This window comes from Nerophis lumbriciformis, linkage group LG09 (assembly GCF_033978685.3).
Source record: "Nerophis lumbriciformis linkage group LG09, RoL_Nlum_v2.1, whole genome shotgun sequence".
In the NCBI taxonomy this organism is placed as follows: Eukaryota; Metazoa; Chordata; class Actinopteri; order Syngnathiformes; family Syngnathidae; genus Nerophis; species Nerophis lumbriciformis.
In genome coordinates, this window is record NC_084556.2 from 47,713,329 (window position 1) to 47,736,439 (window position 23,111).

Here is a 23,111-nt window from a genome sequence, read left to right on the forward strand (position 1 = left end):
GCGCTCCCACCCGGAAGACGCCTTGGACGAGGTCCCCGCCAAGCTTTTTGGAACGTCTGTTATCGACATCGTGGCTTGTGTTTGGCGAGGGGGCAACTCTGAAACTGTAGAGGAAGTCTTTTGGGAGGTGACTATGGGAAGTGTGTCCGACGCCACGTAGAGCCTCTTTTTTGGCATCAGCGCCTCCTCAGCCGTTTCACCCGTGTTTAGGGCGGTGACCACCAGCTGGTTGATCTCGCTCACGGCGCCAGACACTTGGTCGGCGTACGTCTCCTCGTTTTGCGGCTCCGTCTCCATCCAGAAGACCAGCTGCTGCAAGAACTTCCACGCCGCGTCCTCCGTCATGGCGTACAAGACTTCAGGGGAAAAGATCTGACCGTCCCAGTGTTTCTTACCCAGTCGCCCCCACAGGACCGAGTCCATAAAACAAGTGTTGGAGCGGCTGGACGGCACCTCGTACATATTACTGTGACAAGACATGACGTACTCGTACAGTTGAGAGCTGAGATCTTCAGAAACGCTCTTCAGCTTCTCGTCCATGTAGCGCTTGATTTTGTCCTCTCGGGCATCCGGCGCCATCTGGTTGAGGTCGTCGAACATCTTGACCACTTTCTCCTGGATGGCCTCGAACTCAAAACGCTGCGACGGCTTGGCGTGTAAAGTGCTGGTCCTGAAGGCGCCTTTGGGAGACAGCGTGCTTTTCTCGTCCCGGCGCTCGGATTTGAGGAACACCAAACATGCTTCTTGGCTCTTAAAGGCTCTCTTAAGCCCTCCCAGCATGCGTGCAAACTGCATGCGGGCAAACTTCAAGAAGCGGAACCTGCGCAGTTTGACCTGGCCGTCCACGCTGGGCTTCTCCTGCAACTTGAAGAAGTTCTTGACTTTGTTGGAGATCAGCTTCAGGTTGAGGTTGAAGCGAGAGAAGCGGCTTTCCACGCGGTCGGTTGTGTCTCCGGACGCCAGAGAGGACTCCTGGATGATGCTCTTAGTGATGTCCTCCGCTGCCATCTTAGCACTTTCTAGCTGAGCGCTCTCCAGTTGAGAACTCTCCACGGTCACCGGGTCCTCGAGTTCGGTGGTGGTCTCGCCCTGGCTTGCATTGGACCACTTTAAGAGGATTCCGCTCACGGCTTCGGTCATGTCACTGTTCTTCATGGTGGAACGACCACACAGCGTCACACATGGCGTGCGCGCCCGAGCGAACACCTGCTTTAAATACTCCACAGCCTGGCGAAAGATGGAGGTCAGGGCGCCAACGCTGGACATGCTGCTGCGGATGAAGAGGGTGGGCTCCAACGGCCACTCGGTGGCGCTCTGGGCTACGGACAAGGCCGATGTCACCCGGTGTTTCACCTCAGACTCCACCAGCGTGGTGAGCTCCCCGGCGCCCTCGTACTTCTGCGGCGGGAGGTCCAGGGCGGCGGCGAACGTCTCTGTGATGCGTTCGCTCATCTTCGGGCTGCACCGGTCGATGGCGTGACTCACCTGAGCCTGAGACGATTGCCCGCGCAGGTGCTCGTTGAGGGCGGGCAGCAGGCGCGTCATCAAGTCTGAGGAGATCCTCTGGACCACCTCGCTGATGGTGTCGGCCAAGATGGCCTTGGTCTCGGAGTCCGGGGTCCCAGAAACCAGCAGAGCCCACTGAGCCGTGGAGATTTGGTTGAAGCGTGTTTTTACCGCCTCCAGAATGGTATCCACCTTTAGCAAACTTTCATCATCCATCTTGGATCGCTTTGGGGGGGGGAGGGGGGTTGCGTGTGACGTCACAGTTTGTACAAGCTCTCCATCCGTCCTTCCCCTACATGCGTTACACGCCGCAAAACCCTACATGAACACGCAAGCAGCGGTTCTGTGCCTGTTGCGGCGTCTGCCTTGATCTTTGTACAAAAGGTGACGTCACTGGACGTCTCGCTGTGGTCTCCTACGACCCGCGACAACGTCACAGCGTGCACTGTGTTGTGCGCCTTGTGTTTGCTCACCTCCTCAGCACCCGAATCACGTTGTTTATAGTCATCACGTTGAAGCTTTACTTTCGGTTTGAAGGTAGGTGTGTGTCAACATCACGCATGTCTTGTTTTGTACGGCACAAACGTGACTTTTAGCTTCTACTTTGCCCTCAGATTCCACACACGCCCAGCACATTTGGGCGGACATCGGTAACTTTTATTTCCCCGATCGCGTCCTTCCGCTCGTCCGTCGTTGTCTAGATCGGTGACGTCACCTCAGACAATGGCAGCCCACAGCGAGACGTGGTGCGCTCGCGTATGACGTCACCCTTGGTTTAAAGATTACTCTGCTCTACCTGAGGAGCCGACAGAAGTACAGGTGACTGCATGGAGCGCTGCTGCTGCCGCCTGTGACGTCACAGACAGCCCCGAAAGCGATCCCAAGATGGAGGATGAAAGTATGCTGCAAGTGGATTCCATCCTGGAGGCGGTGAAAAAGCACTTCAGTCAAATCTCCACGGCTCAGTGGAATCTGCTGGTTTCTGGGACCCCGGACTCTGAAACCAGGGCCATCTTGGTCGACACCATCAGCGAGGTGGTCCAGAGGCTCTCCTCCGAGGTGGTGAAGCGCCTGCTGCCCGCCCTCAACGAGCACCTGCGCGGGCAATCGTCTCAGGCTCAGGTGAGCCGCGCCATCGACCGGTGCAGCCCGAAGATGAGCGAGTGCATCACCGAGACGTTCGCCGCCGCCCTGGACCTCCCGCCGCAGAAGTACGAGGGCGCCGGGGAGCTCACCACGCTGGTGGAGTCGGAGGTGAAACACCGGGTGACATCGGCCTTGACCGTAGCCCAGAGCGCCACCGAGTGGCCGTCGGAGCCCACCCTCTTCATCCGCAGCAGCATGTCCAGCGTTGGCGCCCTGACCTCCATCTTTCGCCAGGCTGTGGAGTATTTAAAGCAGGTGTTCGCTCGGGCGTGCACGCCATGCGTGACGCTGTGTGGTCGTTCCGCCCTTAAGAACAGCGAAATGACCGAAGCCGTGAGCGGAATCCTCTTAAAGTGGTCCACCGCCAGCCAGGGCGAGACGACCACCGAAACCGAGGACCCGGTGACCGTGGAGAGCGCTCAGTTGACGGCGGAGGACATCACCAAGAGCATCATCCAGGAGTCCACCCCGGCGTCCGGAGACACAACTGACCGCGTGGAAAGCCGCATCTCTCGCTTCAACCTCAACATGAAGCTGATCTCCAACAAAGTCAAGAACTTCTTCAAGTCGCAGGAGAAGCCCGGCGTGGACGGCCAGGTCAAGCTGCGCAGGTTCCGCTTCTTGAAGTTTGCCCGCATGCAGTTTGCACGCATGCTGGGAGGACTGAAGCGAGCCTTTAAGAACCAGGACGCATGTCTGGTGTTCCTCAAGTCTGAGCGCCGGGACGAGAAGAGCATGTTGTCTCCCAAAGGGGACGTCAAAGGCGCCTTCAGGACCAGCACCTTACACGCCAGTCCCTCCCAGCGTCCCGTGTTCGAGTTCGAGGCCATCCAGGAGAAAGTGCTTAAGATGTTCGAAGACCTCGGCCGCATGGCGCCAGAAGCTCGTGAGGAAAAAATCAAGCGCTACATGGACGAGAAGCTGAAGGGCTTTTCTGAAGAACTCACCTCTCAACTATACGAGTACATCATGTCCTCCCACAGCGAGGTATACGAGGTGCCGTCCAGCCGCGCCGACACTCCTTTTATGGACTCGGTCCTGTGGGGACGACGGGGTAAGAAACACTGGGATGGTCAGATCTTTTCTCCTGAAGTCTTGTACGCCATGACGGAGGACGCGGCGTGGAGGTTCTTGCAACAGCTGGTCTTCTGGATGGAGACGGAGCCGCTAACCGAGGCAGCGTATGCCGACGAGGTGTCCGGCGCCGTGAGCGAGATCAACCAGCTGGTGGTCTCCTCCCTCCACACAGGTGAGGTTGCTGAGAAGGTGCCGCCTGTTAAAGTGCAAAGACTCCCAGTGATAAGTACGATTGAAACGTCTGAGGAGGACAAAAATCTAACAACGGCCTCTGCAACGAGCTCCTCATCACCTTCCCAAACACTAATTCCTCGACAGCACACATCATCGTCCGACGTGCCGTCATTTCAGGATTTGACTCCGCTCCTGGCGTACACGCTGACCGCGCAGCTGGGACAGCGCCTCCCGAGGAAATGCAAGAAGTCTCTGAAGACGGACGCCCTCCTCCTGGTCATGGATCATCTGTCCACCAGGGCCATGAAGGAAATCAGCCCCGACCACATTGAAAAAATCCACACGATGGCCCACTTGGAGGAGGTGGTGACAGCTCTGGTCAAGAAGCTCCTTGTGGACTTTGGCTCTCCGGACAAGCTGGTGGAAGCCTTGATGGCGGACGAGGTATCTTTCAACGACGCCGTCATCAGGCACCTCAAAATCCACCTGGACGAACTCAAAGAATCGCCGCAGGACAATTTTTTATCAAAGGTTTGCTGCTACCCTTATCGCTGACAACCTTGTGACGGACATTAAGAGTTGTTGACAAACTGCATCAATAAGAACAATGTGTACAGATTTTCAGAAAAAAAAAATGCTGTTATTTCTTAGAGAAAACCTGCAAAAAAATGCACCATCAAACAACATTAAAGGAAACAAACCAAGAGTCTTGAGCGGGTTTTATTTGCACGCGCTGAATCCTGCTGACACTAACCTCTGTGCAATCAGACTCTGCACAGCTTGAGTGGGAAGTTCTCCGTGATCAGGTGGTCGTCGTGGAGCACGATGACAACGTTGACCTCGAACTCTGCGAGACAGAATCATGGAGTGAGGGGCAGTTTAGCATGGCCAACAGATTAGGAACAGTAGAAGAACTGCAGTGAACCACTGCTTCATGCTGTGAAGGGGCTCCACCTGCTGGTGGAATTGATAAATGACAACTTTGGAATGACTTTTTGCTCTCACTATTTTTGGCCTCAAGGATGCACTTTGAACCCCCTTTTAGAGCTTTCTCAGGATTGTTTGTGTATCTTTGTAGCTTACTTCATGCAAACAACTGTAATTAAGACAGGGGACTGGAACTAATCAATGTGTTTCAACAAGTTGCAAATGTCGATCGGCAATCGTAAGACAAGGCGTTTGCGAATGAGTCGTATACAAACAAATAAACAATACCAGCCGCTATAGTTTGGGTTTTCACGGAAGTGAAATGCGACTAAGATCAAAATGCACGTCAAATAGGAAACATTTATACGTGTTGGCTTGTTTTATGGCTTATATCCCAGGGGTCCCCCATCTGTTTTGCACCAGGGACCGATTTAATGTAGGCATTATTTTCACGTGTGGCGGATAGATATAGCAAATAAGTGCATGAAAAATGAATACATTAAAAAAAACTCACCATAACATTCAATTAGTTGGAGCCCCTGGCCTTTTCCCTTTGCAAAAAAGCTCTCCATAGACTTTGTTTTTTTGTTAGTAGTAGGCTTTGTTTTGGCTTTAATATCTGATGAGTTATAGGTGATAAATCACATTCAAGGACAAGAGTATGGATGTATAAGAAAGCTAGAAATACTTGACATTAGTTCCAAGAGATTTCTGTGGATTACTATTTCCATTCAGCAAATAAGTGCATGAAGAATGAATACATTAAAAAACTCACCATAACATTCAATTAGTGGGAGCCCTTGGCCTTTTCCCTTTGCAAAAAAGCTCTCCATAGACTTTGTTTTTTTGTTAGTAGTAGGCTTTGTTCTGGCTTTAGTATCTGATGGGTTATAGGTGATAAATCACATTCAAGGACAAGAGTATGGATATATAAGGAAGCTAGAAATACTTGACATTAGTTCCAATAGATTTCTGTGGATTACTATTTCCATTCTAAAAGTTTGATTAGCTTTGCAGAAACACGCCCATGTTCCTTGCTACGCATCCCAACACAAAGAGAATATTTACGCTTGTAAAGTTTCCATGCTTCAAGGTGTGTTACACACATTAAGGCCCCCTGGAGGCACATTCCAAACAAGTCCACTGACCGACTTTGAAGTTGGTGGTCTCCAGGGTGGGACAGGTGAACAACCTGGGGAACACCATGTAGATGGGAATGGGCAGCGCGCGGCACACGTCGCCCTCAGCTATCTGGATGTTCTGGATCTCGGTGGCGTCTCGGGCGTAGCCTTCCGCGCAGCCTAAACCCAACCCCCCCCAGGTGCTGTTAGGAGAAACTGAGGTTCTCTCGAGTGGGAGCGCCGTCGACGGGGCTCACCGCAGGTCTCCACTCGAACAAGCTGCAGTTCGATGCTCTTGATGGGAATGTCTGAGCTCTCCACCACCACCTCGCCAGTCAGAGGCTGGTTTATGACGCAGTTGGTGGTGTCCAGGTGGCCTCGGATGAGGAACTTGGGGAGTGAACTCCGCTGGGGGACAGAGGTAGGAAGCGTTACAAAGGTAACAACAAATAACGTTTGAATACATCAAATGTTTCTTGCACCTCACGGATGTTCTGTAGGGTGTCTGGCGTGATGGTGAAGTTGATCGGGGTGGCTGCAAGCTTTTCTTTCTGTGGCTAAGTCCAAAGGTAGAGTCCAAAGTTTCACACAGCAATAATGTGCCCACATTGTGTCAAAACTATGGCTGAGCATATAAAACCCAGCAAACAGGAAGTTTCAGTGAGCAACGGGAGGGACTTGCTTACAAACAATCACATAACAGTATCAACTACCAAGGTTGGTTGCGGCGTCTGTCTATTATATGAAGGTTTACGTCTCTTACCTGACAGTGCACAATGAACTCACAGTTCCTGCTCAGGTCTTTGGCCAGCAGGGAGCGCTTTAAATCACAGCGGAGGGTGTACTGTGGACACACAACATACCTTAGTTCAACCGTATGGCGTTACATTAGTGCCAAAAATCAGAGCGCATAAAAACTGTTATCGCGCGCTGATTCTCCACTTCGTGCGCGCACGCGACACCCTTTTGCGCGCGTGCGGTGCCTTTTTGCGCGCGCGCGGTGCCTTTTTGCGTGCGCGCGACGCCTTTCTGCGCGCTCTCTGTGTACTCCTGGCATCTCTCCTCGCGCTGTCATGTTTCTTTTTGGCACTTTGGGGGCGGGTATGCTTGGACGGCCCCTTCTTTCTGATTGGTCAGGTGAAAAATGCTGAAAAATGCTCAGAGCCAATCAGAAGTATAGCAGGGCGGGTCATCGTCAATATGTATCAAGATTTACGGAGGAAGAAGTGGATAAAAAAATGTTGCGCACTGATGAAGGTTATTTCATACCACATAAACACAATACAGGGTAATACAAAATGTGACCCAAATAAATAATAAGACAACAAACACCATAATCACATCTTTCAGCCAGAACTGGTCCACCAGCAAAAACATCCAACCATAACATTATTTTATATTTTCACTTCTTCTTGAACATTTGTTTTCTAATTTATGGAATTTCTTTTGATTCAGCCATAAAATTAATGAAATAATCTTTGAATTTTGTTTTTAAAATGTTAAAAATAGCTTTTAATAATGTATTCTGAAACAGTTTAAAATAATCAGAGAACTGACTAACACTGACCCTACACAACTATGTTGCACAATCAAGTCTTTTTTTTTTAAGCGAAAGAGGTAATTTCAACAGGTACAGCATCCTGTGTCATATCTACATGTAATAAGATTTGTAACAAGGCAAACCGTTTGTAAATTGGTCGAAAATCGAGCAAGTTATGGTCATTTAATTAGTACATGTACCATTGACATCAATGTAATGATTGAGGCTAGATGTCCGAGGTAAGATGGCTACAACGTTGCTACGCTGGAGAATGATTGGTCATATGAAAAATGCTCACAGCCAATCAGAAAGAAGGGGCCGTCTAAGCATACCCGCCCCCAAAGTGCCAAAAAGAAACATGACAGCGCGAGGAGAGATGCCAGGAGTACACAGAGAGCGCGCAGAAAGGCACCGCGCACGCGCAAAAAGGCACCGCGCGCGTGCACGAAGTGGAGAATCAGCGCGCGTTTTTATGCGCTCGGATTTTTGGCACTAATGTGACGCCATACAACCGTCTGTCATGGGCACGTATACTACGGATGAAGCCTATCCGATATAACAGAAGTCCTAACTGGCGGACCGAGAAGCATGAGGAAATGGTCTGTATCTCCAACTATTTTGATTTAAGCTGCAGACTACTGTGGAATTGTGCTACAAAACAGCTGGGAGCTACAAAACAGCTAAGCACACAATAAATGGGTTGTACTTGTATAGCGCTTTTCTACCTTCAAGGTACTCAAAGCGCTTTGACACTACTTCCACATTTATCCATTCACACACACATTCACACACTGATGGAGGGAGCTGCCGTGCAAGGCGCTAACCAGCACCCATCAGGAGCAAGGGTGAAGTGTCTTGCTCAGGACACAACGGACATGACGAGGTTGGTACTAGGTGGGGATTGAACCAGGGACCCTCGGGTCGCGCACGGCCATTTTTCCCACTGCGCCACGCCGTCCCTTAATAGCACACAAGCTAAACATACGTTAGGGCTGGACATTAATGGAATGTTAATTTCGATTTCTCACAATTATGCAAATATAATAGTCGAAAAAAATGAATAAAATGAATGGCCACGCAACATGCATGCAAATTCTGGAGCGTGTGACAGTGAAACAGTTGAGGAGCAAATGAGTCAACGAGAAGTTTGGGATCCCACCGTGGTTGCTATTTTTAGTTTGGCACAGCGCTAGTATGCCCAATCAATAATCTCTAAACCCCACAAAAAAGTAAGTCATACGCTTTCCGCGTTGAAGTAACCACGGACAGCGCCACATAATTGTCCAGTAAAACGGAATCTGCTGATAAACGCAAAATAATGTCAGGGAAATTGACATGAGTGTAAGTGAAATGTTGTCATTGTGAGGAGAAGGAACATTTATTTGGGAAAACATTGTGTCCGGTGGCGCTCATTTATCCCCGACACACACAACCGCCCCATCCTGAACTAAACATTGTCGAGACGGCCCTGTCACGCGAAAAACCTTCCCCCCCCCCCCATTTACTTCCGGAGTCATTTCCTCTTACTTACGTCATTTCCTCCTACGTCAATGACAGCGATCGATAGAATCCAAATCTCCTGAAAATGGTGGTGTCACTGAATGACATTTGTCTTTATCTTTCCCAGGGGACTTATGTCAAACACCAGCAGGCTTCGAAAAATTCCAGGCGGAGTGTTAGGGAACATTTCAGGCGGAGTGTTAGGGCCGCTGCTGGGAACTTCTGTCTTCGTGGTACCGTGCAAAAAATATTAATTAATATATAATACTGTTAAAGGTCTGTACTTTAACAATGTTTGGAACAAAACATTTGTAAACAATAAAAAATCATTTTACATTGCAGTTTTTTGCGTCATTTTAAAGTCTTGAAGAAATACCCAAGGTTTTTCTTTATTTTTATGTTCTTATTCTAAATATTGTCGTTTGTCTGACCACGGGTCATCTGACTTCACTGAGGTACATATGTGCAGTGCTATTTACATTATGGACAAACAATTGGGCATATACTTATTATTAGGCAGCTTCAATTATACCTTAAATGATAATTGGCTCGTTACGGAAAGTGACTTGACACGGAGGGCAAAGTTTATAATTGTAGAGAATTCAAAGTCATGTCAGGGTTATTATCGGGGTTGTTGGCAATTATTTTTATTATTTGCTAAAAACTGCTCATACTCACGTCTCAATATTGGGCTACCACGGACCAGCCGCATACAGTAAAGGTATGTTCTTACTCGAAATTAGAGTGAATCTCAGTAAATCGTGTTTCCCAACAATATCAACCTAAAACCCATCCGTCTGAAAGAAAAATTAACCCTGAAGTAGGGTTGACCCGTGGAAAAACGAATCAAAAATCGTTTAATTCTCCGTCAAATGTGCAGTCAGGAATATCCTCAAATTAATTTGTCCGATTAATACAGACGTTTTGTTAACGCTATATTATAAAAAAATAAAAAAAAATTAAAAAAACAAGTATCGTTCCAGCGACGGGCAGTCAAAGCCGAAGTATTATCGATCGCTGTCAATGACGTAAGAGGAAATGACGTAAGTAAGAGGAAATGACATACGAGGAAATGATCCCGGAAGTAAATGGGGGGGGAAGGTTTTCGTAGGGGGAAAACATTTGGCGTGACAGCCCCCTGAAATGGCGACTAAACTATGAAGCTAAAGCTAACAAGAACAATCCATACACCCACAACACATCTTAAAATGTATTGCACCAAAAAATGTGAGGATTTTTGCATTTAATTAAACATTTTATCAAATTTTATTTTACATAAAAAGCACACACTGGTGGAAAAATACCAGTAAAATGTAAAACACTTAATTAAAAACAATTAAAACGGAAAAACTTTATTTTTTTTTACTACTATTGTTATTACATAAAAAACAACTTGCACTGAGCCTAGTCTATAAAATTCGCTACACCTCCCTATACCGAAGTACATGTAACAAGTAATACAGTAACAAGTACATGTCAAACTACTTCCATGACGTAAATGACCGCCATAACCACAACACCAGGGGGAGCTCCACTAACCACGTTAAACCCAGATTCCGATCTAACAAAGGTCTTAACTCATTCTCCTTCTATGCCACATCCATATGGAATGCACTCCCAACAGGTGTAAAAGAAAGTGCATCTCTATCCTCCTTCAAAACCACACTAAAAGAACACCTCCAGGCAGCTACAACCCTAGACTAACACCCTCCCCCCACCACATCCCACCTCCCCGGATTGTAAATAATCAAATGTAAATAATCAAATGTATATACTTGTTCTTATGCTTTCTGAGCTCACTATGTTCACTGCTCGCTGTACATATCCTACCAAGTCAGACCTACACTGTTTCAATGTCCATTTCTCAGATTATATAATTGTTGATGACTGAAGTGCTGATATCACCCAAACCTAACCCCCCCCGCATTCCACCCCCCGGATTGTAAATAATGTAAATAATTCAATGTATATACTCTGATGATTAACTTGTGTGATGACTGTATTATGCTGATAGTATATATTTATACCATGAATTGATTAACGTGGACCCTGACTTATTCGGGTGTTACCATTTAGTGGTCAATTGTACGGAATATGTACTGTACTGTACAATCTACTAATAAAAGTTTCAATCAATCAAACATTTCTTACTGATATTATTATTTTACTTGTTGTGGTTTATATGTGTCTAATTTATATCCAGGTGTTTTTAAACTATATTTAAAGCTCAGTTTTGGTGGTACAATAAAGACTCCTGTTTTCAAATGAATGAATAACCGTGTTACTAATTGTGATTACAATATCAAACAAAATAATCAAGATTTTTATTTTTGCCAGAATCGTCCAGCCCTAACATACGTAATACTAATTCAACAATATTGCAGTCTTAAACAGCACATTTATGCTCGTGTAAGTCATATTTCTTTATTTTGTTTTTCTGGGCTGCACTTCCAGCTGTGTAAGGAGACGAGGCAGCACGCTGATTGAACATTAATTACGTCGTGAAGAGACTGATTTTTTGCACGGTGGAACGCGAGGTCACGCACATACACGGACACAAACACTTTCACAAAAACACACGCAAACGTACACACATTCGCAGAGTCACACACGGGATCACGGTCAATAAAGGCGGATTGTTCACTGCAGGATTATACCGAGCATCGTTGCTTCCCTACTGTGGTAACTTCTAACAGACAGTTCCGCCATCTTTGATCAAAGAAATATGCTAAAAGCTGATCACCGTGATCGAATTGTAATTAATCACGATCATATAATCGCCCAGCCCTAATTCCAGCCTTATTCCCAAATAGAATAAATCAATTTTTGTCCTCAAAATAATAATAATGTGGCAGCCATATTGCCCAGCCCTACTGACATCGTATTGGAAAAATAGTCTGCTAATGCTTAAGGCTCCAATATCGGTATCGTATTGGAAGTAAACCAGTTGTATCGGGACATTCCTAATTATAAAGGTTAATAAGTACTTAATCTAGTGGCACATTGTTTTACTATTTCCTTTGATAGCGTCAGCGTATCCATCCATCCATCCATCCATCTTCTTCCGCTTATCCGAGGTCGGGTCGCGGGGGCAGCAGCCTAAGCAGGGAAGCCCAGACTTCCCTCTCCCCAGCCACTTCGTCCAGCTCTTCCTGTGGGACCCCGAGGTGTTCCCAGGCCAGCCGGGAGACATAGTCTTCCCAACGTGTCCTGGGTCTTCCCCGCGGCCTCCTACCGGTTGGACGTGCCCTAAACACCTCCCTAGGGAGGCGTTCGGGTGGCATCCTGACCAGATGCCCGAACCACCTCATCTGGCTCCTCTCGATGTGGAGGAGCAGCGGCTTTACTTTGAGCTCCTCCCGGATGGCAGAGCTTCTCACCCTATCTCTAAGGGAGAGCCCCGCCACCCGGCGGAGGAAACTCATTTCGGCCGCTTGTACCCGTGATCTTGTCCTTTCGGTCATAACCCAAAGCTCATGACCATAGGTGAGGATGGGAACGTAGATCGACCGGTAAATTGAGAGCTTTGCCTTCCGGCTCAGCTCCTTCTTCACCACAACGGATCGATACAGCGTCCGCATTACTGAAGACGCCGCACCGATCCGCCTGTCGATCTCACGATCCACTCTTCCCTCACTCGTGAACAAGACTCCGAGGTACTTGAACTCCTCCACTTGGGGCAAGATCTCCTCCCCAACCCGGAGATGGCTCTCCACCCTTTTCCGGGCGAGAACCATGGACTCGGACTTGGAGGTGCCGATTCTCATCCCAGTCGCTTCACACTCGGCTGCGAACCGATCCAGTGAGAGCTGAAGATCCTGGCCAGATGAAGCCATCAGGACCACATCATCTGCAAAAAGCAGAGACCTAATCCTGCAGCCACCAAACCAGATCCCCTCAACGCCTTGACTGCGGCAAGAAATTCTGTCCATAAAAGTTATGAACAGAATCGGTGACAAAGGGCAGCCTTGGCGGAGTCCAACCCTCACTGGAAACGTGTCCGACTTACTACCGGCAATGCGGACCAAGCTCTGACACTGATCATACAGGGAGCGTAGCGTAGTTGCACGAAATGTTGACCACGATACATAGCAACGTGTGTGGGCTCTTCTTGCAGTTTGTTCCACACGAATTCGGACAAAAGTGGCAGAATAAGACAGCGGAAGAAACATATATAAAGGATACGTATAATCAATACTAAGATGAGTGCTTTGCTCTATAAGCAGGCCCATAATCAAAGCAAACAGAGGTCGGTGTCGGAAAACTATCGGTATTGGCCGGTATGAAAAATGTGGACCTTTGCTGGACCCACCTGAATGTTGACAAAGACTCCGTGGTAGGTCTCGTACAAAGCCTTGTTGCCTTTGGTGTTCAGAGGGAACTCGAAGGGGATCTCGGTCTTGCCTCCTGGGACCTTGCCCGCCTTGGCCACCTCAGTGCTGCAGCTGATCAGCGGAATGGGCTGCCAAGCAAAGCAGACACTATCGATAATAAAACAGCGACCTGCTCAGCGGGGACTTACAATGCCCACGTTACCTGTGTGAAGCCCCCCCCCCCATAACAGCGAAATAACACTGCTACTAGTTTGTGCTGTAAACATTTTCATTTGTGCCGTTACGGTTTTTAAGTTATTCTAAAATACATTTTCTGACTAGTGACGTCACCCAGGCCCCCCACCTTGTCAAAATCGCCCCAAACTTGTCACATTCATTTGTGCTACGTTTGTGAGGCAAAAATGTGTGTCTAACTAAAAACCCCAAAACCAGTGAAGTTGGCACGTTGTGTGATTCGTAAATAAAAACAGAATACAATGACTTGCAAATCATTTTCAACTTATATTCAATTGAATAGACTGCAAAGAAAAGATACTTTATGTTCGAATTTTTTTTTTTTTTTGCAAATAATCATTAACTTAGAATTTAATGGCAGCAACACATTGCAAAAAAGTTGGCACGGGCGCATTTTCACCACTGTGTTACATGGCCTTTCCTTTTAACAACACTCAGTAAACGTTTGGGAATTGAGGAGACCAATTTTTTAAGCTTTTCAGGTGGAATTATTTCCCATTCTTGCTTGATGTACAGCTTAAGTTGTTCCAACAGTCCGCGGTCTCCGTTGTGGTATTTTAGGCTTCATATTGCACCACACATTTTCAATGGGAGACATGTCTGGACTAAAGGCAGGCCAGTCTAGTACCCGCACTCTTTTACTATGAAGCCACGCTGTTGTTACACGGCATTGTCTTGCTGAAATAAGCAGGGGCGTCCATGGTAACATTACTTGGATGGCAAGATATGTTGCTCCAAAACCTGTATGTACCTTTCAGCATTAATGGCGCCTTCACAGATGTGTAAGTTACCCATGTCTTGGGCACTAATACACCCCCATACCATCACAGATGCTGGCTTTGCAACTTTGCGCCTATAACAATCCGGATGGTTCCTTTCCTCTTTGGTCCGGAGGACACGACGTCCACAGTTTCCAAAAACATTTTGAAATGTGGACTCGTCAGACCACAGAACACTTTTCCGCTCTGCATCAGTCCATCTTAGATGAGCTCGGGCCCAGCGAAGCCGGCAGCGTTTCTGGGTGTTGTTGATGAATGGCTTTCACTTTGCATGGTAGAGTTTTAACTTGCACTTACAGATGTGGCTACGAACTGTAATTACTGACAGTGGTTTTCTGAAGTGTTCCTGAGCCCATGTGGTGATATCCTTTACACACTGATGTCGCGTTTTGATGCAGTACCTCCTGAGGGATCGAAGGTCCGTAATATCATCGCTTATGTGTAGTGATTTCTCCAGATTCTCTGAACCTTTTGATGATATTACGGACCGTAGATGGTGCAATCCCTAAATTCTTTGCAATAGCTGGTTGAGAAATGTTGTTCTTAAACAATTTGCTCAGGCATTTGTTGACAAAGTGGTGACCCTCACCCCATCCTTGTTTGTGAATGACTGAGCATTTCATGGAAGCTGCTTTTATACCCAATCATGGCACCCACCTGTTCCCAATTAACCTGTGGTATGTTCCAAATAAGTGTTTGATGAGCATTCCTCAAGTTTTTCAGTCTTTTTTGCCACTTGTGCCAGCTTTTTTGAAACATGTTGCAGGTATCAAATTCCAAATGAGCTAATATTTGCAAAAGATAAAGTTTTCCAGTTCGAACGTTAAGTATCTTGTCTTTGCAGTCTATTTAATTGAATATAGGTTGAAAAGGATTTGCAAATCATTGTATTCTGTTTTAATTTACCATTTACACAACGTGCCAACTTCACTGGTTTTGGGGTTTGTAATTTTTGCAATGATAAGGAGGCCAACTTCACACAGGTCCACTAAGGAAAACCACCCATGCTCCATGTGCAGAAGAATTTCGTCTTTCACTCAGTTACTACCTTGTAGCGGTAGTACTGGTCGTGGTTATTACCTTGACAGAGTTGTAGAAAGCCTCAAAGACGCCCACGCTCTTGGAGCTGAGCTGCAGGTTGACCAGGCCCTCCATGCTCAGAAAGATGCCGTGATGCTGCAACGCCTCCTTGCAGGACAGCACGATGACGCCCGCCACGGACTCCTGCAGAGAACAAATTGTGAGCACCGGCACACCTGAGGTGGATGCCAAAGTCTCACTTAATCGAAGCCCATGTCCACATGACACCACCTTGCGGGCCCCAAATACAGGACCATAGCAAGGGTGACCATAGTTTTGATTACCCAAAACCAGGACTCCCTCCAGCAAAGAGATACTCAAGTGATGATGCCTCCCAATATTTCCATAAGTACATTATTAGTAAGAGTGTTAAAGTTTTTTATACCGCCACCGTCAGTGTAACCTGTGTGGTTGTTGACCAAGTATGCCTCGCTGTCACTTACGTGAGCAAGCAGAAGCCCCATACAACGTGTGACTTGGCCGGCACGCTGGTTGTAGTGGGTGCTAAATACTGTACCATCACAGCACGGTCGAGAGAATAGTTGCCCTGAAATTTGTAGTCTGCCGGGAAAATCGGGTGGTTTGACAAGAATGACGCTGTCAAGCGCCATTCATATAAAACTCACGGGCCGCACTAACATTCAATTTTCATATTAAGGTGAGGGCCGCGTGTCTGAGACCCTTGGTTTATACATAGCACAAAGCAAAAAAAAAAAAAACTTTGTATGCAGTGTTATTTCATTTTAAATTTCAAAAGATTTGTGTGGCTCCCATTGTTTTCTTTAATTTGTGAAACTGGTCAAAATGGCTCTTTGACTGGTAAAGGTTGCCGACCCCTGGTCTAGTCTCTTACGTGAATGAGCTAAATAATATTATTTGATATTTTACGCTAATGTGTTAATAATTTCACACATAAGTCGCTCCTGAGTATAAGTCGCAACCCCGGCCAAACTATGAAAAAAAAACTGCGACTTATAGTCCAAAAAATACGGTATTAACAATAAAAATAAATAAATAATGAGTGAAGTAAGTCATATTTCATATGGTGAGATGAGTAAGATTATCTTGAAAACGAATGGATGGGTGTAATAAATTCAGAATGTTTATCATGGTTCTTCTTTGTACTTTGTAAACACTAAGCTTGAAGAGTTTCTTGAAGTGGATCATATTAGTACATTGTTTGATTTCTTTGCTTAATCCATCCCATAATTTAATTCCACATACTGATATACTGAAGGTCTTAAGTGTTGTACGTGCGTACAAATGTTTGAAATGACATTTTTCTCTAAGATTATATTCCTCTTAAACAGAGGTGGGTAGTAACGCGCTACATTTACTCCGTTACATCTACTTGAGTAACTTTTGGGATAAATTGTACTTCTAAGAGTAGTTTTAATGCAACATACTTTTACTTTTACTTGAGTATATTTATAGAGAAGAAACGCTACTTTTACTCCGCTACTTTTACTCCGCTACTTTTATCTACATTCAGCTCGCTACTCGCTACTCGCTACTAATTTTTATCGGTCTGTTAATGCACGCTTTGTTTGTTTTGGTCTGTCAGACAGACCTTCAAAATGCCTGCCTTACTGGTGACGTTTCACTTCGTTCCACCAATCAGATGCAGTCACTGGTGACGTTGGACCAATCAAACAGAGCCAGGTGGTCACATGACCTGACTTAAACAAGTTAAAAAACGTATTCGGGTGTTACCATTTAGTGGTCAATCGTACGGAATATGTACTGTACTGTGCAATCTACTAATAAAAGTTCCAATCAATCAATCAAAAGTGTGAAGGAAAAAAGACCCTTTTTTATTTTAACCGTACATCCCGTCAAAAGCCTAAAGACTGACTGCACAGTTCCTGTCTTCACAATAAAAGTGCCGCTCCATCGCGCCTGCGCTTTCAAAATAAGAGTCTCCGAAAGCCAGTGCAAACAAGCTAGCAAGCTAGGGAGTTTGCCGCCAATGTATTTCTTGTAAAGTGTATAAAAACGAATATGGAAGCTGGACAAATAAGAAGCCAAAAACCAACCACTTTCATGTGGTATTAGACAGAAAGGAGGAACTTTTTTTCTCCTCCATTTGAAAACGTGGACGTTATCATCACTACTGTCTGATTACAATCAATGCAAGTCATCAGAATCAGGTAATACACCAACTTATATTCTTGTTTTATGAAAGAAAGGAATCTATATGTGTTAAACATGCATGTATATTCATTAAAACACCTTTAACATGTAAACAAAAACGGCAAAATAAATAAATATAAATTATATACTGTATATATCAATGTATGTATACATATATATATATATATATATATATATATATATATATATATATATATATATGTGTGTGTGTATATGTTACTCATCAGTTACTCAGTACTTGAGTAGTTTTTTCACAACATACTTTTTACTTTTACTCAAGTAAATATTTGGGTGACTACTCCTTACTTTTACTTAAGTAATAAATCTCTAAAGTAACAGTACTCTTACTTGAGTACAATTTATGGCTACTCTACCCACCTCTGCTCTTAAATAGCTAACTTAACCACTAGTAGATATTTTATTGAGTGGCACCCAATGTTTTGTTCGATTGAAGTATAAGCAGACAAAAACATCAGTTAGACTCAAGTTTAGACGACAAAACGCTTATTTCAGACTAATCAGTTTCTGGTCATGTGCTTAGCTTGTTAGCTAGCTGGCTCCTCACGTTCACGTACTTACCCCAGCACGGTACACTTTGTTGGCTCTTTTCAGCCTTATGTCCAACGTCACGCTCATTTTAGGTGGTGACGCGTCAACCGGCCTATTTAAATCTCTTGTTACATGCCGAGTTTATTCGGAGAGAACTCATTTAGACAGCTACTTGAAGTAGCTACACACTTCCGGGGTAGACGCGGAAGTAAACAAATGTTCCGCGAGGCTTCCGGTAAGTATGTTTCAACGTAAAACTGCACTTTTAAAAAAATATATGTATATATATTCTGGTAAACATTGTAATTATAACAATATTTGTTTCAACGTAAAACTGCACTTTTTAAAGAAATATATGTATATATATTCTGGTAAACATTGTAATTATAACAATATTTGTTTCAACGTAAAACTGCACTTTTTAATATATATATATATATATATATATATATATATATATATATATATCTGGTAAACATTGTAATTATAACAATCTTTGTTTCAACGTAAAACTACACTTTTTTATACATATATCCTGGTAAACATTGTAATTATAACAATCTTTGTTTCAACATAAAACTGCACTTCTTTTAATATATATATCCTGGTAAACATTGTAATTATAACAATCTTTGTTTCAACGTAAAACTGCACTTATATATATATATATATATATATATATATATATATATATATATATCCTGGTAAACATTGTGATTATAACAGTTTTTGTTTCAATGTAAAACTGCACTTTTATATAAATATATATATCCTGGTAAAGATTGTGATTATAACCATTTTTGTGTCAACGTAAAACTACACTTCTTTTAATATATATATCCTGGTAAACATTGTAATTATAACAATCTTTGTTTCAACGTAAAACTGCACTTTTTATATATATATATATATATATATATATATATATATATATAAATACATATACAGGTAAAAGCCAGTAAATTAGAATATTTTGAAAAACTTGATTTATTTCAGTAATTGCATTCAAAAGGTGTAACTTGTACATTATATTTATTCATTGCACACAGACTGATGCATTCAAATGTTTATTTCATTTAATTTTGATGATTTGAAGTGGCAACAAATGAAAATCCAAAATTCCGTGTGTCACAAAATTAGAATATTACTTAAGGCTAATACAAAAAAGGGATTTTTAGAAATGTTGGCCAACTGAAAAGTATGAAAATGAAAAATATGAGCATGTACAATACTCAATACTTGGTTGGAGCTCCTTTTGCCTCAATTACTGCGTTAATGCGGCGTGGCATGGAGTCGATGAGTTTCTGGCACTGCTCAGGTGTTATGAGAGCCCAGGTTGCTCTGATAGTGGCCTTCAACTCTTCTGCGTTTTTGGGTCTGGCATTCTGCATCTTCCTTTTCACAATACCCCACAGATTTTCTATGGGGCTAAGGTCAGGGGAGTTGGCGGGCCAATTTAGAACAGAAATACCATGGTCCGTAAACCAGGCACGGGTAGATTTTGCGCTGTGTGCAGGCGCCAAGTCCTGTTGGAACTTGAAATCTCCATCTCCATAGAGCAGGTCAGCAGCAGGAAGCATGAAGTGCTCTAAAACTTGCTGGTAGACGGCTGCGTTGGCCCTGGATCTCAGGAAACAGAGTGGACCGACACCAGCAGATGACATGGCACCCCAAACCATCACTGATGGTGGAAACTTTACACTAGACTTCAGGCAACGTGGATCCTGTGCCTCTCCTGTCTTCCTCCAGACTCTGGGACCTCGATTTCCAAAGGAAATGCAAAATTTGCATGGTTGGGTGATGGTTTGGGGTGCCATGTCATCTGCTGGTGTCGGTCCACTCTGTTTCCTGAGATCCAGGGTCAACGCAGCAGTCTACCAGCAAGTTTTAGAGCACTTCATGCTTCCTGCTGCTGACCTGCTCTATGGAGATGGAGATTTCAAGTTCCAACAGGACTTGGCGCCTGCACACAGCGCAAAATCTACCCGTGCCTGGTTTACGGACCATGGTATTTCTGTTCTAAATTGGCCCGCCAACTCCCCTGACCTTAGCCCCATAGAAAATCTGTGGGGTATTGTGAAAAGGAAGATGCAGAATGCCAGACCCAAAAACGCAGAAGAGTTGAAGGCCACTATCAGAGCAACCTGGGCTCTCATAACACCTGAGCAGTGCCAGAAACTCATGGACTCCATGCCACGCCGCATTAACGCAGTAATTGAGGCAAAAGGAGCTCCAACCAAGTATTGAGTATTGTACATGCTCATATTTTTCATTTTCATACTTTTCAGTTGGCCAACATTTCTAAAAATCCCTTTTTTGTATTAGCCTTAAGTAATATTCTAATTTTGTGACACACGGAATTTTGGATTTTCATTTGTTGCCACTTCAAATCATCAAAATTAAATGAAATAAACATTTGAATGCATCAGTCTGTGTGCAATGAATAAATATAATGTACAAGTTACACCTTTTGAATGCAATTACTGAAATAAATCAAGTTTTTCAAAATATTCTAATTTACTGGCTTTTACCTGTATATATATATATATATATATATATCCTGGTAAACATTGTAATTATAACAATCTTTGTTTCAACGTAAAACTGCACTTTTTTTATACATGTATATATATATAATATATATATATACATACATTTATATAATATATATATAATACATATATATATAAATATATATATATAATATATATATATATAAATACATATTATATATATATATATATATATATATATAATATATATATACATACATTTATATAATATATATATCCTGGTAAACATTGTAATTATAACAAGCTTTGTTTCAACGTAAAACTGCACTTTTTTTATACATATATATATATATAATATATATATACATACATTTATATAATATATATATATAATACATATATATATATATAAATATATATATATATAAATACATATATATATATATATATATATATATATATATAAAATATATATACATACATTTATATAATATATATATCCTGGTAAACATTGTAATTATAACAATCTATCGTAATGCGTTTAAACATTGGAACTCAACACCAAATAATTTCAGGCCATAATAAAGACAAAGTGAGTCATTTTGTTTTTATTTCGCTGCCCTATTAAAGTGTTTGTAAGTGCACAAGTCAACTCGAAAATGTTGCACTGAGAAAACTTTACATCCAACTTTTGATTTTCCAGTGGAGAAGACGTGAATACGAGTGAGAGTGAGCTGGATAATACCACAACAAACAAGTAATGCGCGCGTTGACGGCATCGGAGGTCGTGCGAGACCACAGCGAGACGTCCAGTGACGTCACCCTTTTGTACAAAGATCAAGGCAGACGCCGACACGGGCACATGTGTGTACGGTTCTGCGGAGTGTGACGCATGACGAATGGAGCGCTGGTCCAAACTGTGACGTCACAGACACCCCCCGCCCCCTCCCCCCCGAAAGCGATCCCAAGATGGAGGATGAAAGTTTCCTGAGAGTGGATTCCATTCTGGAGGCGGTAAAGACGCGATTCAACCAAATCTCCGCAGCTCAGTGGGCTCTGCTGGTTTCTGGGACCCCGGACTCCGAGACCAAGGCCATCTTGGCCGACACCATCAGCGAGGTGGTCCAGAGGATCTCCTCCGACGTGATGACGCGCCTGCTGCCCGCCTTCAACGAGCACCTGCGCGGGCAATCGTCTCAGGCTCAGGTGAGCCGCGCCATCGACCGGTGCAGTCCGAAGATGAGCGAGTGCATCACCGAGACGTTCGCCGCCGCCCTGGACCTCCCGCCGCAGAAGTACGAGGGCGCCGGGGAGCTCACCACGCTGGTGGAGTCGGAGGTGAAACACCGGGTGACATCGGCCTTGTCCGTAGCCCAGAGCGCCACCGAGTGGCCGTCGGAGCCCACCCTCTTCATCCGCAGCAGCATGTCCAGCGTTGGCGCCCTGACCTCAATCTTTCGCCAGGCTGTGGAGTATTTAAAGCAGGTGTTCGCTCGGGCGCGCACGCCATGCGTGACGCTCTGTGGTCGTTCCGCCATTAAGAACAGCGAAATGACCGAAGCCGTGAGCGGAATCCTCTTAAAGTGGTCCACCGCCAGCCAGGGCGAGACGACCCCCGAAACCGAGGACCCGGTGACCGTGGAGAGCGCTCAGTTGACGGCGGAGGACATCACCAAGAGCATCATCCAGGAGTCCTCTCTGGCGTCCGGAGACACAACCGACCGCGTGGAAAGCCGCATCTCTCGCTTCAACCTCAACCTGAAGCTGATCTCCAACAAAGTCAAGAACTTCTTCAAGTTGCAGGAGAAGCCCGGCGTGGACGGCCAGGTCAAACTGCGCAGGTTCCGCTTCTTGAAGTTTGCCCGCATGCAGTTTGCACGCATGCTGGGAGGGCTTAAGAGAGCCTTTAAGAGCCAAGAAGCATGTTTGGTGTTCCTCAAATCCGAGCGCCGGGACGAGAAAAGCACGCTGTCTCCCAAAGGCGCCTTCAGGACCAGCACTTTACACAGCAAGCCGTCGCAGCGTTTTGAGTTCGAGGCCATCCAGGAGAAAGTGGTCAAGATGTTCGACGACCTCAACCAGATGGCGCCGGATGCCCGTGAGGACAAAATCAAGCGCTACATGGACGAGAAGCTGAAGAGCGTTTCTGAAGATCTCAGCTCTCAACTGTACGAGTACGTCATGTCTTGTCACAGTAATATGTACGAGGTGCCGTCCAGCCGCTCCAACACTTGTTTTATGGACTCGGTCCTGTGGGGGCGACTGGGTAAGAAACACTGGGACGGTCAGATCTTTTCCCCTGAAGTCTTGTACGCCATGACGGAGGACGCGGCGTGGAAGTTCTTGCAGCAGCTGGTCTTCTGGATGGAGACGGAGCCGCAAAACGAGGAGACGTACGCCGACCAAGTGTCTGGCGCCGTGAGCGAGATCAACCAGCTGGTGGTCACCGCCCTAAACACGGGTGAAACTGCTGAGGA

At 45.0% G+C, this 23,111-nt stretch overlaps 2 protein-coding genes across 2 annotated transcripts; one reads left to right on the top strand and one right to left on the bottom strand.

Moving 5' to 3' along the window:
* Positions 1-1,937: 1,937 nt before the first annotated feature.
* On the top strand, positions 1,938-4,609 carry LOC133607960 (uncharacterized). Its single transcript, XM_061963038.1, has 2 exons — positions 1,938-2,043; positions 2,121-4,609. The coding sequence occupies exon 2, from the start codon at positions 2,392-2,394 to the stop codon at positions 4,456-4,458; it is 2,067 nt and encodes a 688-aa protein (XP_061819022.1). The 5' UTR covers positions 1,938-2,043; positions 2,121-2,391; the 3' UTR covers positions 4,459-4,609.
* Positions 4,608-18,341, bottom strand: vps26c (VPS26 endosomal protein sorting factor C). Its single transcript, XM_061963040.1, has 8 exons — positions 18,152-18,341; positions 15,419-15,562; positions 13,304-13,453; positions 6,715-6,795; positions 6,434-6,508; positions 6,209-6,359; positions 5,979-6,131; positions 4,608-4,750 (listed from the first exon to the last, which is right to left on the bottom strand). The coding sequence occupies exons 1-8, from the start codon at positions 18,206-18,208 to the stop codon at positions 4,668-4,670; spliced, it is 894 nt and encodes a 297-aa protein (XP_061819024.1). The 5' UTR covers positions 18,209-18,341; the 3' UTR covers positions 4,608-4,667.
* Positions 18,342-23,111: the final 4,770 nt, after the last annotated feature.

What these genes read in the sequence shown, in the direction of transcription:
- LOC133607960 (XM_061963038.1), top strand. Translation starts at nt 2,392, where the DNA reads ATGGAGGATGAAAGTATGCTGCAAGTGGATTCCATCCTGGAGGCGGTG.
- vps26c (XM_061963040.1), bottom strand. Translation starts at nt 18,208, where the DNA reads ATGAGCGTGACGTTGGACATAAGGCTGAAAAGAGCCAACAAAGTGTAC. An exon ending in ACAAAGTGTACCGTGCTGGG is followed by an intron (nt 15,563 to 18,151) that starts GTAAGTACGTGA and finishes TGTTCTCTGCAG; the next exon opens with GAGTCCGTGGCGGGCGTCAT. An exon ending in GAGTCTTTGTCAACATTCAG is followed by an intron (nt 6,796 to 13,303) that starts GTGGGTCCAGCA and finishes GTGTGTCCACAG; the next exon opens with TACACCCTCCGCTGTGATTT.